Source organism: Astatotilapia calliptera, chromosome 2 (assembly GCF_964374335.1).
Source record: "Astatotilapia calliptera chromosome 2, fAstCal68.1, whole genome shotgun sequence".
Lineage (NCBI taxonomy): Eukaryota > Metazoa > Chordata > Actinopteri > Cichliformes > Cichlidae > Astatotilapia > Astatotilapia calliptera.
In genome coordinates, this window is record NC_137423.1 from 31817684 (window position 1) to 31835292 (window position 17609).

General features: G+C 40.6%; 1 protein-coding gene across 3 annotated transcripts; it reads left to right on the forward strand.

Moving 5' to 3' along the window:
• The first annotated feature begins 662 nt into the window (after positions 1 to 662).
• Positions 663 to 16881, forward strand: stx3b (syntaxin 3b). Of its 3 annotated transcripts, none has more exons than XM_026142662.2 (11): positions 663 to 1066; positions 8135 to 8209; positions 8344 to 8443; positions 8562 to 8636; positions 8779 to 8849; positions 9406 to 9514; positions 9610 to 9683; positions 10300 to 10434; positions 11615 to 11725; positions 16072 to 16165; positions 16274 to 16881. In XM_026142662.2, the coding sequence occupies exons 1-10, from the start codon at positions 1037 to 1039 to the stop codon at positions 16147 to 16149; spliced, it is 858 nt and encodes a 285-aa protein (XP_025998447.1). In that variant the 5' UTR covers positions 663 to 1036; the 3' UTR covers positions 16150 to 16165; positions 16274 to 16881. The 3 variants fall into 3 exon arrangements, with proteins under 3 accessions (XP_025998447.1, XP_025998434.1, XP_025998441.1); XM_026142649.2 differs by lacking the exons at positions 11615 to 11725; positions 16072 to 16165; positions 16274 to 16881 and adding exons at positions 11212 to 11322; positions 13370 to 13489; positions 13794 to 14437; XM_026142656.2 differs by lacking the exons at positions 11615 to 11725; positions 16072 to 16165; positions 16274 to 16881 and adding exons at positions 11212 to 11322; positions 13794 to 14170.
• The last annotated feature ends 728 nt before the right edge of the window (positions 16882 to 17609 follow it).

Genomic DNA, 17609 nt, shown 5'->3' on the forward strand with positions numbered 1-17609 from the left:
TCAAACCCAGTCTGGGGCCTTTCTGTCTGGAGTTGCATGTTCTGTCTAGGTACTCTAGGTTAACTGGTGATCCTAAAACTTGCTGTTGTCTGTCTCTCTGCATTACTTCTGCAGTAGATTGGCAGCCTCTCCACGGTGTACAAGGAGTCCGGCCCTCCCACTGCTCTGGATTGGATAAGTGGAAGAAGAGGGATGGACTTTTACTTATTACTACATACCAGTGAAACTAATGACATCATGCTAATTAACCAATAATATCACAGAAAGCCCCAAAGTATAGTGGAAATTGGTATGTTAGAGTTGTTGCCTTAGTATGTTTCTGGGCATACTAACATACTATGACTTCCGTTATTACCTTCATACCTTTATACTGGTTCAACCAGGCAACTTGATATTTAACAGCATGTTGTTTAGCTGTTGTGAGACTCTGCGGATGTTTATCTTCTGTGACTCCATATCTTTCTCTAAATTCCCTCATAAGACAAAAATAATCACATTTGATTCCTTATTATATATTTTTAAAAGAGTTTCCAACAAATCCGCAGGTTAGTTAGATTATTATTCCTACAATACCTGAATGCATCACGAGTGCAGGTGGCTCAGGGCGTGGCTTCATCACCGCGATCGGGGGACTTGTCTGCGCATGCGTTAGCCATAAAAGTGCGTTTTAGAATGATTACTGGTAGCCAGCGGAGAAACAGATTATACGGCTCCACACAACTGTTGTTTTAATCCCCTGAGCGAGGAGATTTAGCAAGAAAAAAACACTGGCTTCAAACCCAGCAGCCATATTGTATGGAAAAGCGACGGAAAGACTCCTGTTTTCAGAAAAAAGTCGTTTTCTCAGGACATCTGTCAAGACTTTTGGGGAGTTTAATTTTCTGCCTCACTGGCGGTGGGTCTGTGTTGCACAGCTAGCTTGGCAGCTGGCTGAGAACTTGAGAGATTGGGACTAGTTCTTTTTTTTTTTAAACCCTTTTTGCACAATATTGTGTTTATTTCTTTATTTTAATACTGTGAAGCTAACCGCCTAAAAATGAAGGACCGATTGGAGCAGCTTAAAGCGGTAGGTAGTGTTTAGGAAACGTTGAGTTTTCTGAAAGTGTCTCCTTTTACTCATCAATATTGACTCTGTACACTCCGAAAAAGAAAAACGACCATTTTAAGATGTTTGAGGTTAGGATTTGTAAAATGAAAATTTTACACTCTTTGATTTAAACCTTTACCATAAATATATAGCATATATAAAAAACAAAACAAACAACAATAGTGAGATATATGATGATGTAACTCATGTGATGGCTGTAGTGACATTACAGCTTGGATAATGATTGGGAATGGAAGTGCTGGATGAAAGACGTGTTTTGTGCATTCACTTCTGAGTATAAGGTTTGAAGTAGAGGTTAATTCTTATTAACTGAACTGCAGCTCAACAGGTCATATTTACCCAAGTAATTCCAGTGAAATTGAGCTTAATTTATATATCCCGGTGTATCGTGGCTAAAAATAACTTAGGTGAGTCACTCTGTTTTCATTGGTATTGATTAACTGTTGCTCGATAAAAGGGAGGACTTTATTATAGCTCTTGAAGAATGAAGGATCTGGTCCCAGCACCTTGATAATTTGTTTAACTATTTATTTAGAAATTAAGATAATCAGACATTTGACCTATACTCAATTACATGACAGCAACTGAGTGCATTTAGCCGTGTTGGCAGGTGGTGGTGAAGAATGGAGAAGAGGGGTGACTTTTTTTTTAAGGGACTTTGAGTGTGGTGTAGTTGTTGGTGTCAGATGAGATGGTCTGAGTATTTCAGAAATGATCTACTGGGATTTTTTCCCCCCAACACCACCTCTAGGGTTTGCAGACAATGGTCTGAAAAAGAGAATGTATCCAGTAAGCGGCTGTTCTCTGGGCGAAAATCCCTTGTTGGTGTCAGAGGTCAGAGGAGAATGGCCAGACTGATTTTAGCTGATGGAAAGGCAGCAGTAACTCAAATGACCACTTATTACAGATGGGCTAAAGCAGCAGAAGACCACACCGGATGTAAATGGTAATGGTAAATGGACTCCTATATAGCGCTTTATACAACATGCAACTTTTCTTTTTTCCTATGCTTATAAGTGCTTTCTAACTGCACACATACTCAACACTCATACTCCAATGGATGCCCTGGAGAGCAACTTGTGGTTAGTATCTTGCTCAATGATATTCGGCATGCAGACTGGGGGAGCCAAGGATCAAACCACCAACCTTCCGATCAGCAGATGACCTGCTCTGCCTCCTGAGCTACAGCCACCCTGGATGTCAATCGTGTCAGCTAAGAATAGAAAACTGAGGTTATAGTTCACACAGGCTCACCAAAATTGGACAATAGAGGACTGGAAAACGTTTCATTATCTGAACAGTCTTGATTTCTGCTGCAACATTCAGGTAGTTGGGTCAGAAATTGCCGTTAACAACATGAAAGCATGGATCTTCCTGCATGTCTCAACAGTTAAGGTTGCTGGTAGTGGTTTAGTGGTGTGGGGGGTGTTGTCTTTACACACTTTGAGTTCCTTAATATCAACGGAGCGTTGTTTACCTGAGTATTGTGTTGACCGTGTCAACTAGATCTTACTTCAGTAGAGTACCTTTGGGATGCGGTGAAACGAGAGATTCACATCATGGACATGCTGCCAACAAATGTGCAGCAACATTGTGATACAATCCTGTCAGGATGGACTGAAAAGAAGGTTTCTGGCATGCCATGAAAAATCAAGGCAGTTCTGAAGGAATGGGGTTCTAGCAAAGTGGCCAGTGGGTCTATATCAATAATGGTGCAGTACAGCGCGAATCTCCCACATTTTCATATCACTGGCCTCTTCTTTTCTGAATTGGGTTATGCTGCTGCTGTTGTACAGTAACTCATGATGGCGTGTGTTGAGGGATGTTGTGTTGCTATAGCTACCTAAAACTGCTGGTCAAATATTTGCTGTGTTTTAAAATTGTTTGAGCAGTGGTATTCCTCACTTGCCCCCACTCCCAGATATCTTTATCACAACACAGTTGGCTTTACATTAAAGGAAGTACAGATGTAAGCAGAACTAGGTCAGACATGTGTTTATAAGCAGGCCGTGTGACATTTTTAATTTTTCTCCAGTAATACTTGCGTCTTTTCCGACTACCTCGACCTGCCTTTACTCCTGTGTTTCTTTATCTTCCCACCTTATCCCCCTGTCTTCATTTCCCTCCTTGAGTTTCCTTTCTAATGTTTAACTTGCCGACAGTAATCTAGGCTGTGTGTGTGTATGTGCGCGTTCATGTCAATGTTTGCTTACGCCACTGGCATCATTATCACATCACCTGACGTACTGAAGACCTTGGCACTTTTATAAACCGTATGAAGTGTAGAATCGTAATTTGCTGAAGTTATTGTACTGTTACATGTGGCAGCTTATTGGCCAAGCTCCACTTTACGCTTGTTTTATTTGACTATTTTTAGAGAAATACTGAGAGGAGAAGTTGGTAACCTCACTTGTGAGCTAGACTAACATGACTGTTACTTTCTGTTGTTCTGCCTTTCTGTTCCCTCATAGTATTTTCAAATGCACTTTCATTTAAGCTCATCTGGTTTTCAGTTCTGTGTCTTCAGTGACGAGCTGGGGTTCTGGTGCTGCTCTGCTTCCTAGCCTGACCGGCACAAATCGTAAATGGAGTGCAGTTACGTAGCACTTTATTAGTCTTATCAGTCACTGAAAGCACTTTACACCCAGTGGTAAAAATGTAACAGCGTAAACATGCCGTCTTCATTGCCATATGGAGTTTTTAAATCCCTTGTCAGATGCTTTGCATCAACACAACTGCTGATGGACTAAATAGGCTTCTGTCACCACGCTGCTGTAAATCTGACCCCAGGTCCCTGTGCTACTGCTTTTAAAGGTAGCAGCTCATTTTTAAACCATCCCACAGAAAATGCTGTTGCTCAGACAGCAGTAACTAACATTTCTTGTTATTATGGATTTTATCTGATTATTTTCTGCATTATTTATCGACAAATTGTCAAAAAACTGAACTTCATATTAGCCTGAAGAAACAACAAATCCTTACAAATGACTTTCCAAAGTGGTTTTCTTCTTTTTGCTTGGCTGTTAACTTTTTATTGATCATCAAAACCTCTGCTGTTTTTATATTTGTTTCTTTTTTCTGGTTGGTCGATCTTGTCCTGTAGCTCTACTGGTGCCCACATAGTTTCAACTCCACTATCACTATTCTGTGCTGCGTGTTTGATGTTTTCTAATCGTGATGTCCACTTGACCTAATTTTACCCACTGTGCAGCCATCAAAATCTTAAATGCAATCTTCTGCATGAGATTATAGCTGTCATGCTTTTTGTTTTTGTTATTCTATTTTTTATTTCTAAGCGAGCAAATCTAATTCACCAACAGTCGGGCTGGATTTTGGCTCGCAGCACCATTTAAAGCTCGTGTTAGATATTGTTACATAAACCTTGTTCACCTGTCTAAACATGCCTCCCAAATATTTGACATCTCGCAAACCAATCATGAAGAGTTGACCATCTCCCAAACTTTAAGCTGAAATGGTTCGTAGTAGTTTGATCCAAGAATTTCTTTGTGTCTTCTGAAGTGAAGTAAAGTGTTAAGATGAGCAAGTGAGTTTATTGAGTAATGCTGTTAAAGTTTTCTTGATGACTTGGATAAGGTCACTGCCTCTGACTGTTCCTGTCATTATCACGATGTTTTTACAAGCTGTGTGTGTGTGTGTGTGTGCGTGTCTTTGTGGTCTTTGGTTGTTTGGTTTGGTGCACACATCACTCCCTTTCCTCTTGTTTTTGCTGAATGAGAGACACTGGAAGGAAGTGAGTGCTTGGTCTTATCTCACAAGAGCAGAAATGCAGTGTGAGAGTGTGCGTGAGCCTGAGTGGTGCGTTTGATGAATAACTCTCTGAGAGATTCAAAAGCAAGCACTATGTCCTGGAAACTCTCGGTTCAACTACTGCTGTAGGTACGCCAGCCTGAAGCAAATGGTCTCGGCTACATTTGCAATTCAAATTTTCGATGAAGGCTGGAAGGTTAAAGGCCAAGTATAAAAGTCAGCATTCGTGCAGTTGCAGTAAATGTTACTGCCTAGAAGGGTTAATGATTACTTTCAATACTGATGAATCTGCTGATTATTCTCTCAGTTAATAATTTTTGTCTGTAAAATGTCAGGAAATGTTGAAACTGTCCAGAAACTGAGGACCGCAAAAGAAAATGCTTACTGTTTGAATATGGCAGTGAAAAGAAGCACAACAGGTGCACAGGACAGGTGCAGTGTGAATGAACCGTAATATTTATTGAGCTTACTATTGTAAATACTGTGTGTGAGTCAGCTAATATGAGATCAGAGGCATTAAACCGATGACGTCTTAACATTTTCCAAGCCTCGACTTTGACCTGGGTGCACACCTGAAGAGCCAAAGGTTTCACAAATTTATTAAAATACAAATTCCGAAATGATAATATATAAGACTGTTATTTGTGAAATGGGCCTCTCCATAACATACAACGCCCAAACCTCAGATAATATACAGCAAATACATCTTTAATTTCCAACATACATTATTATACTAACCTAAATCAGTGCTTTGAAGCTTATTCCAAATTTGTGGACCTCTGCAGGTCACACAGAGTCACCTGTTACAAAGCACAAACTCTGGACAAATGCCTGGAACAGCTCATCGGGTGTCTGATCAGAATATATTTAACTTAAAAGCAGAAGTAATTAGAAGGGAGGAAGCAAATAGGGCTGCTTTTTCTTTTCTCACTTTATCAAACGCAGTCACGGCGTGGCCGTGATGTCCGTTCACTCTGCCTCAGTTTTGTTAAAGTCAGCTTAGAGTGAAAATTGGGTTGACGTCTTGGAGCCTGCCTCTGGTCCTAGATGTTAAATATTCACTGCCAGTGCTTGGTGCGTGCGTAGCAAACCATCAGTGCTGACTTGTGTTTACTGCCCGTCACTTGTGACACGTATAGTCAGCAGCGTGAAGCATTCTGATGAAATGCTGGATGTAAACTGATTAGGGTCAGGCTGAGCTGCTAACCAGGAAGCAATTTCATTAGTATAGCTTTGCATGAAGACTCACGGTCTAAACTGTGTTCGGTGGCTTTTCCAACCCAAACAGAAAAACTTCAGAAAAAAGAAATTAAACAGAAAATCTCTCTAAAATAAATGTGTAAAGTTGTAACTTAAATTAAGCTAATTGTTTTGTTTTGACTCTACTTTGTTTAAAGAAAGCACAGCTGCTTATTTTATTTTTATAAATTCAATATATCGTCTAGCAGTGTGATTTGAATACACTTCCTTTAATGCTGTTTGAGGTTTCGTATTTACCCTACAGATAGAGATATCCTTCTTCTCACCAGACTCCAGCCAGTTTGTTTAGCTTGACGTTGAGATGGGAAATACTTCCCCTAGCAGCACCTCTAAAGCTCACAACTAACCACATTATAATCCATGCGAGGACCAAAGTGTTGAAGTTTCAGGGTGTGGTTTTTATAGGTGAATACCAGACTTAACTTCTGGCTGGGAACAGGAACTTCCTGGAGCCTCCACTGCTGACCTAATTTTTTTTTTTTTTTTTTTTTTTTAAGTTTGCACCGGTGTTAAAGGTTTAATTTAAATGCTGTTATTGTAAGGTTTTAGAGATACAAAAAATAACAAGTGCAGAGTTTAATGGACTCGGACGTAGCTTTGAATTATTTAAACAGAGGTTTGGAGCCCCCAGGGGGATGCTGGATCAGTAGTTAAGACAGTGGATGGAAGATTGGTTTTGAACCATGGCTGGTTTGTTATGTCATTATTTATTTATGTATTCTTTTTATCTATCTAATTGCAAATATCATGGCAAACATACTTTATTGCTTAAGTAATATGTAATACATGAGAAAAGTCTTAGATGGGTTAGAGCTACAGGATGATCCAACTGTTATAAAATAGCTCAGTTGCATGGATGACCTCCACATGCCTGTTTGCACTCCAGACAACTACTGGGCATCCTCTGGATGTGATCCTCCCAGATCTGGATTGGGAAATCTGCAAGCTAGTCTGTGGTGCTGTTTGACAGTGTTGGAGGCACCGATATCGAGGTTATTTTTCTGCAAGACCCAGCAGTTCATTTTTGTCCTCTGTCGTTGACATGAGTCTGAGACCTCTATGTCAAGCACAATTTATGGAGTCTAGGGGAAATCCGGGCTTTCCATTGATGTTACATGTGTGGCGGCTGGGTTAACAGAGCACATGGACTTTCTTTTCAAAATGACAGAAACTGCAGCTTCCACATTTTATGGCTTTGAGGGAGGTTAAATTATACTTTTTTGCTAATATTAAGATTCTGGTGTTTGAGCTTAAATTGTTTGTTCAAGTTGAGAGTCTTAACTTTGATTTGGTGGGATTTCAGAAATGTACAGTATTTTTACCCCTTGTAAAACAAAACTTTTAGTGTACCTTGTAGTGGACTGCAGGACTTACTACCTCACATTTTCAACCAATGTCACTACTTCAGGACACATGCTTCACATGCACACACAAGCTAAGAGATTTATTTTGTCTTTTATCCTGTTGATTTATGTAACTAATAATAATGTGCTGAAAATGCACTAAACTACCTCTCCATACTGAAATTAGGTCAAAATTGTTTTTTTGCATGAAACATGAAAGCAGGACAATGCTGCCCACAATCACCAAACAGGAAGTCCTCTGATTAAAGTTGTATAAACTCAGTTTCAGCCCTTTTGTCTTCTTGCAGGTTGTTGTAAGGCATTTTGAATAGTTAACATTTTACTGATGTCCTAAACAAATGGCTGGTTTTGGATTTAAAAATTAATTTTAGGGGGTTTTGCATGGACCTTTAATGCAGTGCAGTGTTAACAGCGCTGGTTTTCTTTCTGGCGATGCCCCAAAATATGGATTAAATCATTAATACCATAATTGTGCAGCAACTAGTCGGCTCTTAACCTAAAGACAACAGGTTGACAAGGAAAAATTTTGGATGGGCTTGTTCTACATGAAGAATGAAAAGCTATTGAGAAACATAGGGCCTGCGAGCCTACCACCTCACGCTCTTAGTCCTGCTCTTTCTGTTTATTCTTATAGGTGTGTGATCAAGATGATGATGATGTGGAGATTGCTGTGGACAACGCAGGCTTCATGGATGAGTTCTTTTCTGAGGTAAGTGCTGCTATGGGTGTATGTATGCACTGAGTGTGATTGTTTTGCTTCACTTGCATTCACGAGGACCTGCGTGTTCTAAGATGGTGTGATTTGCATGTGTTTGCCATTTGCGGTGTGTCCTTGTGTTACAGATCGAGGTAATCAGAAACAACATTGAGAAAATCGATGAGAATGTGACAGAAGTGAAAAAGCTTTACTCTGTCATCTTGTCTGCTCCCACATCAGATCAGAGTAAGAAATCACCACCAGCTCTGACATTTACTTCATTTTTTTGCGTTACAAAATAACACAACATTGATCAGGAAAGGCATCAGCACTGAAAATCTGCACTATGCTGTATCCTGCACAGAAACACAGGAGGACTTGGAGGCGATCACCAATGACATAAAGAAGTTGGCCAACGGTGCGAGGAACAAACTCAAGAGTGAGTCCCGCTCCCATTTCTACATACAGCCTGTCATTATGAATAACTTGTATGTCTATTGGATTAGTAAACAAGTGAATAGTGGTGTTATATTTAATCAGTTCAAGGTTGTTTAAGTGAAGTAACTCTGCCTTCTTCCCAGCCATTGAGAGGAATCTGGAGTCAGAAGAGCAGGAGAGGGTGTCGGCTGACACGCGGATACGTAAATCACAGGTAAATCATCTCCTTCAGACGATTCAAGTAACCTTCTGAGAAAGCGCTTTTCTTGCAAACTTCCCCCTCATGCTGGGCTTTGTATGTGAGGTTGATTTTTTTCTGATGGTCTTATTTGTTGTATTTTAGGTAAAAGTAGGTTAAGAGAGAATTAAGAGAAGAGGGTGCTTGTTAATACTTCTGCTTTAAGACTTTAATAAATGTTTAGCATTTCTAAAATATTCCATTTCAATCAATCAACAAGAGTTGCTTCAAGGTGCTTCATATAGTAAGGTAAAGACCCTACAACAGTACAGAGAAAACACAGAAAACTCCAACAATAAAATGAAACCCTATGAGCAAGTGCTTTGGCGATTGTGGGAAGGAAAAACTTCCTTTTAACAGGAAGAAACCTCCAGCAGAACGAGGTTTGGGGCGGGGCAGCCATCTGCCGCAACTGATCAGGCGTGAAGGGAGGAAGACGGGACAAATACACGTCTTTGTCTTCAGGTTTCTGCTTTCATCATTTAAAAGTGTTACTTATAAGCTCTTCCATTGTTATTCTGTTACCTCCCAGCATGCAGTGCTGTCTAGGAAGTTTGTGGAGGTGATGACAAAGTATAATGAAGCTCAGGTGGATTTCCGGGAGAGGAGTAAAGGACGTATTCAGAGACAGCTCGAGATCAGTGAGTCACAACGACGCCAACAAAGACATTTGACGGTTCCATTGTCGCCTTTGTCATTAATCCCGCTCCTTTTCCTTTTTCCCTTTCCTCTCCAGCTGGAAAAGCAACTACGGATGAAGAACTAGAGGAGATGTTGGAGGGTGGTAATGCTTCTGTGTTCACTGCAGGGGTAAGAGTGTGCGTTTGTGCACGTATATGCATTTTCCTTAACGTACCTTAACGTTAACTCCACCATGATGTGGTTGAACTGTGAAAGCCGAGTTGTCAGTTTCTCAGTAAAACTTAAACTGCTTGTGTCAGCTAATTATTGGCGCTTAGGAGTCGACCTGACTCGCACTCAGTCTGCTCATGACACACTGAGATAAGGAGCATTGTGTTGTGTTGCTTTGGCTACACGCAGCAGCTGGAAAAACTTGAAAATGTAGCCAAGATTCTCTGAGCTCACGTTGATAAAAAATACACAAGTAGGGAGGAATTTCTTGCACAAGGACGCACAGCTTGACTTGATATTTTCAGATACGGTGTCTCACATTCCTGTAACAAACAGGCTAGACTTTGACCTCACTTAACTGTTAAGGAATCCAACTGCTGGGCAGGACGGGACTGTTGTGTAGTGGTGTCCTTGAATAGATTTTAGATTTTTAGGCTGTATCACAACAACTGTTTTCTAGCTTGGTGCCGTTTTAAGTGAATACACATTGATTTGAATCAATGCCAAATATTCATTTAGCCACCTGTGTTTAAACTGATGCTGTTCGGTAATGTTAAGCCTCTCCTTTGCGCAGATTATAGACTCGGGGATCTCCAAACAAGCCCTGAATGAGATTGAAGCCAGACACAAAGACATCGTCCGTCTGGAGAGTAGTATTAAGGAGCTGCACGATATGTTTGTAGACATCGCCATGCTGGTCGAGAGCCAGGTACGGTCCTCTGCATCCACCTGCCTGTCATTTGATTCTAGTTATTTGCTTGTTCATTCATTGAATTCATCCTTAAATCCTCTCCATGGCTTTGTGTTCAGCCCTCATTGTATCCAACTCTTTGCACATCATTACTCTGTTTACTCTTTTCCAGCTGTATGTCTTTCCTTTACTCTTTGCGCTCTTCTGTCACTGTCACCTCCATCCCATCGCTCAGCGTTAACGGTACCAATACAAATAATAATAGAATAAATCATCAAGGTCAACAAACGTCTAACTAGCTGGTACAGGGACATTACTGTTAGCCTCTTAACTAAATATAACCACATATTTCTTGTTGCTTGCAAAATGCTGTCTGAGGAAAAGGCTTTGTAAGGTAAGGGTTGTTGTTATGCACATGTTTCATGTTGTGCTGTGAGATTGTTTTGGATATTTTTTTTTTTTCCTGCCAGTTTTAATTCCAGTTTTACGTTTGAAAGTTTGAATTACAGAAGAGAACTAGAAGGGTGCTTGCAGAGCTAATTCTCCACCAAGGCTGATGTCCTGGATCTCTCTTTATAGATCTCTATATGAGGCTATAAAAAGTGATTCAAGTTAAAATTAAATGTCAGAATTCAAAACAAACCCCTGAGATCCTCAGTGCAGGTGTTGGCAATCTAACTGTTCAGTGAACATGTAATACCCCTCTAACCGGATTTATTCCTCTGTATTTAACCCAATCTGCTTCTCATTTCTGCTTAAGTGTCAGTACCTTACAGAATGTTGCATGTTTTTCAGGGTGACATGGTAGAAAACATAGAGCAGAATATATCCAAGTCAGTGGACCACATAGTAGCAGCAAAGGAGCAGACCAAAAAAGCTGTAAGGTATCAGACCAAAGCACGCAAGGTAATGTCTTTCTTTTTTCTTTCTTTCCAGTCATAGCACCAAGCTGCTTTTGTCTTTTTTTTCCCTGCTTATCTTCTGTACACTGTTGCACTCCTCACTGTTTGCCACACTTAAACCACATAGTGTGCCTACATATCCTCCCTTCACCATGTCTCTCTCACCCTCCCTCACCCAGTACTCGCACACGTTGCCATTCGCAACAACTGTTGCATTGCTGGTGCTTGTCTTTTTCTCTCTCTTTCTGTTTAATTTCACTGCTACGTTTCTTTACCTCTGATGCCGTTTACATCAGGGTGGAATGATTGACAGGATCGAGAGCAACATGGACCAGTCGGTGGGCTTTGTGGAGCGCGCTGTTGCAGACACTAAAAAAGCTGCAAAGTTTCAGCAAGAGGCTCGCCGTGTGAGTGATAATCATCGAAAACAATGGTCAGGTTTCCCAAAAGCACTGGAATTATTTATTTAATAACTTTGCATTTACAAATCTAGTTAGTTCTGAACAAGCAGGACAAAGATTAAAAATTACAATTAAACAGAATAACTTTGACACCATGGGACAAAAAAAACTGCGTTCTCCAGCCTGACTGATTGTGAATTAGAATATGTTCGGCATATGGAAATGTAGTCTGCTTTCTTCTCTCTCATGTTGAGTAGAACTGCACCGTCATGCAGGTGTAATGCAGGTTGTACAGGGTAGTAAACCCTGTAAAAAGTCCTTCAGGCTAAACAAAAAAAATATTATCTTAACTTTTGAAGTCTAAGTCATCATCAGTGAAAAGTGCTAACTCTGTTCACAAAATAATCGACTTTTGGCTTTTGAAAATTGTTCTCTTAAAAGCTAAGGTAAGTCTCAGAGGTACTTTGACCTCTGAGACTTGATTTCAAACAGAAGCTTGACCTTCAACATTTACATGTTAGTGACTCATTAAATGCAGTTATTGGGTTTTTTTCTGAATTTCGTGCCAGAGGTAATCACAGTCCACAATAAGCTGTTCAAGCAATAATGAAACCAAAACAAAGTAAAGATGTCTCCCAGTCTCTACTGGTTAACCTTCCTTTTCATGTTTAGACTTTCAGTTTACCCTGTTCAGCCTGGCAGGTGCCCTTAAAAGATCTGTAACATTAACTCCCCTAATTTAGATTTATACACACTGATAGCATTAACTAGTGTGGAGATGATACAGCTCTGTTAACTACCATTGGATTGCATACCATCAGTGTGTGGGATGGTTAAAAACAAACAACCTGTCACAAGCTCTTGTGCGGTGTCATTTCCTGTCCTCAGAAGGATCCAGATCCTAGAGAGGCCTGCACACAGTCCTCAACCCGACAATCGTCAAGCAGGAGTCCTGAAGGCAACTCCTGCTCATGGTTGTTTTTTATTTTCAGGTTGGGAATAGTTGGAATTCCTCTTCCACTAGAGGATGCTTTTGGGAAACCTGTTTGAAGACCATTCCCACCTCCCCCTGTGGTGACTTGTGCTCTCCGATCCCCTCTACCTGCTCCGTTACCAACCTGTGGCCTGTGGAACCCTGTGCTTTAAACACCACTGTGACCTGCCCAGCAACACGTAGCAGAATAAAAAGCATCCTCCCTCCCTCCCTCCCTCCCACCAACACACACACACACACACACACACACACACACACACACACACAGAGCTTCTTTTCTTTCTGTCCTTTCTCTTCAGCTTCATCCTCACTGTGTTGATGTGCAGTTTACACATGAAGGCTGTAACCACAACCGCTGCTGTGTTGTAGGGTTGGAGATGTTGTGTGCTTGCTTCTGGCTGTTACAGATTATGTGTGTGTGTGTGTGTGTGTGTGTGTGCAAAGGCAAACTGTTGTATTTTCAGGACAACAACAATCAACCCTGACCCTGTTTCAGTCTTGTGCAATACTAATGTGCAGAGTTTTTGTGGTAAATAAGCCTCAAGAGTAATCGATGTTATCCGATACATCTGCTGTTGTCAAGTAAAGACCTGCTGTCCTGCTGTTTTTACACTGACATTGGATCTGATAATTTATGTCCTAATTGTCCCCAACAGAAACTGGTGATAATAATTGTGATTGTGGTGATCTTGGTGATCATAGTGGCTCTGGCAATCGGATTGTCAGTGGGATTAAAGAAATGATGATGAATTATTTGAGTAAGAGAAGCGCTAAGGGTGAGTAATTGAGCAAATACCTGCTGTATAATGGGTGTGTGTCTGTTAGGCATGCTTTGGGAAGGAGTTTGCACTTCCTTTGAGGCTCAGTGTGTGTTTTCTTACTATCCAGAGGGCTTACTCGAGGTGTGTGTGCTTGTTTGAAGTACTTTGGGTGTGTTGTTGTTCTCCTGTTCTGGGCCTCTTGCCTCTGGTTACTGTAGTGGCGAATTAGTTCCTGCTGGTGTTAAGTTTGTGGGTGCTTTTCAGTTGTAGGTATCCCATCATCAACGCTGTTTCTGTGTATGTTTCTCCCTCTCTGTAGAAGATCATCATTATTGCTGTGGTCTGTGCCGTGGTTCTTCTCATTATCCTCATCATCATCCTCACCCAGACACTATAGGGCTGATCGCTGCCATCATCTCATCATCTGTGTATTCAACATCCTCACCATTATTCATCAGCCTGCCTGCAGAAGGAAAAACTGATCCTGATCACTCCATATGGGTATAAGAATATTTAACCTGCAGATCTTTTCAATCGAATAAAACACACTGAAGGTCTCCCTCACTTTTGGACAATTGAGGATGCTCTCCTGCGAATGAGGAAACAAGACCAAAGCTGACATATGAGGTACATTGTCTATTGTACCTCTGTGAAGGCGAAAAGGGAATTGGGAAATAAAACATCACTTCAGTGTCACTAAACATTTCACTGTTCAACATTTGCTGCCAAAGAATCAGCTGGGAAGCGTTTGTCATCTGAAAGCTTTCAGAAGCACATAAACCCCCTGATTTATTTGAGCCTTGATATGATTTTATGATTGAAAATCTCCCCAGTGAACTTTCACTGCTGTGGGATTTCTTTTTGTTGTTGTTCTTGTTAGGGTTTGGGGAGTTCCAGCACTTTAACATTTCCAAATGCGTAGCTCAGATATGTGTAATTATCACTGGTTGTTAAAAAAACAAATATGAAGGATTGCACTTATGGGAACACATTTCATGAACTTACAGGCGCGTGTGATGAACGCTCATTACTTGCTTACTTGTAGCAGCTGAAATTTGATCCTTTTCACAACCCAAACCAAAGCTTTTACATGTATAGACACAGTTACTCCTCCTGTTAAAGTGCTGTAGAAATATTTCAATGCCAAAGGAGTTTTAGAGAGTCTGGTAGTAACACTAGTGGTTTGTTTCCCGTAAGTGCCAGAATAGTCTTTTTGTATTTATTCTACTGTTCTAAGACATGTTGCTTATGACGTCACATACAAATGGGCACTCTGTAAAGTATCCGTGGCTAGTCTTGTCTTACTACTAGGAAATGCCTTAACAGGCATGTTTTAGGTTTTACTACTGAGTTGCCAGTTTTAGACACAGTCCTGCAGTACATCTGATGTTTGCGAAGGTGATAATGTTCAGTTTTTGTTTACACAGCCTTAGGATGTAATGGTTTGACATTTTTAACAGAGGCTGTATGTGTGCTGCTCTTTACTTCATAGGTGTGTCTAACATTTAGACTGCCCTCATTAGTGAATGTGGGGGGTGGGGACAATATTACAAACACCTCTTACTGTAACCAGTTCATCCGCACCACAAAGTACGTCCTCCAAAAAGCCCATCGAGTCTTAATGAACAATTTCAACTAAAATGAACATTATACCTCCTTTTTTTATTTAAAGAAGTCATTTTAATGTACATAGAAAACTTGTATTTTCAAAAAAAAGACGACAGGATTTTTGCAGGGCTGTGTATTAGATCACATTAGCTTTAGCAACATGTACCTCCCTGTTGGATTCAGTAATGGTTGTCCATCATCATTTCATTCATTTCATTTCAGACAATCTTTGGAACTGACAGTTTACCAAACCAAAGTGCACAGGTTGTCATCCAGTGGCTTTAACAGGGTAATTAAAGCACATGATTCCAGCCGTACATAAAATCAGTACCAACCAGTCATGAGGAGAAGCCCTGACATAAGGGAGTAGGCCGATTTCAGTAAAACAATGTTGTAATTTAAGCATGAATTAAATTTTAAACTGTGGTTTTGTATGAAGCATTTGAAAATGAGAATCCCGCAGCATCATCATCATTTAGGGGCACAATCCATTTTATTTGAGCCGTTGGCGCAGACTGGAACATAAGAGAAAATTGAAGCTTTTTTTTTTTTACCTGTGTAAATGTCAATGATTTTATCAGAAATTAAAGATTTTATGTGTTAAATTACCCAGTGTTTATTTGTCGTGTTTGACTTGCAGAAATGGAATTATGTAACTGAATTTTACATTCTGATGACTGCTTGTTGCAAAGTGGTGTGTGTGTTTTATTGGAGTGTAGTAGCTGCTGTCAGCATGTTAACCACAGTGTTGCAAAGTACAGCTTTTAAAGACTGGTGCACACGTGTCAAAAAAGGGGGTAAGTCGTTTCACCTTTCCTGTCTCTTTACACACACAGTTACACACAAACCTCTATAACCCTTTGTTCTGCTTTTGCTCAATTGTTTCCTCAAACCAGTGTCGATCAATGTTGATAATTGCGTCGGCTCGCAAAGTAAAGCCTGATTCCTCTCTTTATCGTCTGACTGTGTGTTTCTGATTGCGTCTCCAGAAAAAGATGATGATTACATTGTGCTGTGCCATCATTGGGATCGTTGGGTTCTCCTATCTCTACAGCTTCTTCTCATAAAAACCGTTTTACACAGGTAAAAGACAAAAAAAACACCTGCATCAGCCTTTCAGTGCTATTGTTTATGCGGACTCTCTGAATGCTTAAAGACTGCATTTCTTTTGTCTCTGTGTGGTGTTTGTAGGCACGAAGGATTTCTCCAAAAATTAGGAATATTCCCCTGATGCTCCTTCATACCCCCCCCCCCCCCCTATTTATATACAATAAAGTATTTAAAAACAAAAAATCACATCCGTCCCATTCACTTTCTCTTTTATTATTAATTGAAATGTAAACAATTTTCTTGCTATATGAAGTGTTTGAAATGTATTGTGTGTCGATGTCTCAGCCTGACTGTTCACAGCCAGGTGACTTGACTCGTGATTTGTAATCATATACTCTACCGCCTCCTGGTGGTGCATCAAGGGAAAACCCCATATTTAGAGAAATTATCTTTTTCAGGATAAAATAAAACTTTGGAAGAACACATTTTAATCATTTTCTTTTCTTTATTTTTTTTAATATACATATTTAATTATTTTACTGTCTCGGCTCCAAAATGATCTGTTCCAAAGTGTCCAGTTTAGTGGTATTTTCTGGCCTGTTTGTCATAATTATGATTAAAAATGTGCGTGACTTTGTGTGTGAGATCTGTCTGATGGTGTTTTCCGTAACAGCGGCTGTCAGTCGCTCACTGGCTGTGTTGTCTCTGTAAAGCCTGTTATGTAATAAAATTTCTGTGCGTTACATCAAGTGCTGTGTGCGGCTCGCTTCTTGCATGAGGCTCAGCTGATCGCCTCTTTGCGTGGAGGGATCCCGATGACCCTGACTTGCATAGAATCGGCCGTGTGGAGCTATTTTCCTATGTCAAAGACGTAAATGCAGCAGCTGATATAAGCACGACTTTGCATCCGCGGATGAAGACCCTTCCTGACCTCGTTTCATCCCCATCTCGCTGTTCTTCCTAACCAGCTGCAAGCCCCGCCCAACCACACGATGCGGGGCAAGCAGTAGATGAGGGTGCGCTCGTTTTCCTGTTCTGTGTTTGCCGGATCCATGCTTTTATATTCTTCACGCCACATTCAGACACCAGCCAAATGTCGCAGAACAAACGGAGACTTTTCCAGTCTCAATGGTCAAGTTTTGGTAACTGCGTGTAAATTGTAGCATCAGTTTCCAGTTCTTAAATGACAGAAGTGGTCTCCTGCTACTGTAGCCCATTTGCTTGAAGGTTCAACGGGTTTAGAGATGCTCTTCTGCACACCTTGTAGCGAGTGGTCATTCGAGTTACTCTTGCGCCCCCATCAGTTCAAATCAGTTTGACATCAACAACACACTGCTGCTCATTACAAGAGCAATATCTCTCATTCTTAATGCCCCCCACTGTAGCCAGCTTTGATAATTTTAGGTCCTCCTTTAGTATTATTCCAAAATTATGGAATAATTTTCTAATTATGCCAGATATCACAAGGTGTGTGGTC

Excerpts from the sequence above, each read along its gene's own strand:
- stx3b (XM_026142649.2), top strand. The coding sequence starts at position 1,037 with ATGAAGGACCGATTGGAGCAGCTTAAAGCG. Across the intron at positions 9,515-9,609 it reads TCAGAGACAGCTCGAGATCA|CTGGAAAAGCAACTACGGAT; the intron begins GTGAGTCACAAC and ends TTTCCTCTCCAG. Across the intron at positions 10,435-11,211 it reads CCATGCTGGTCGAGAGCCAG|GGTGACATGGTAGAAAACAT; the intron begins GTACGGTCCTCT and ends CATGTTTTTCAG.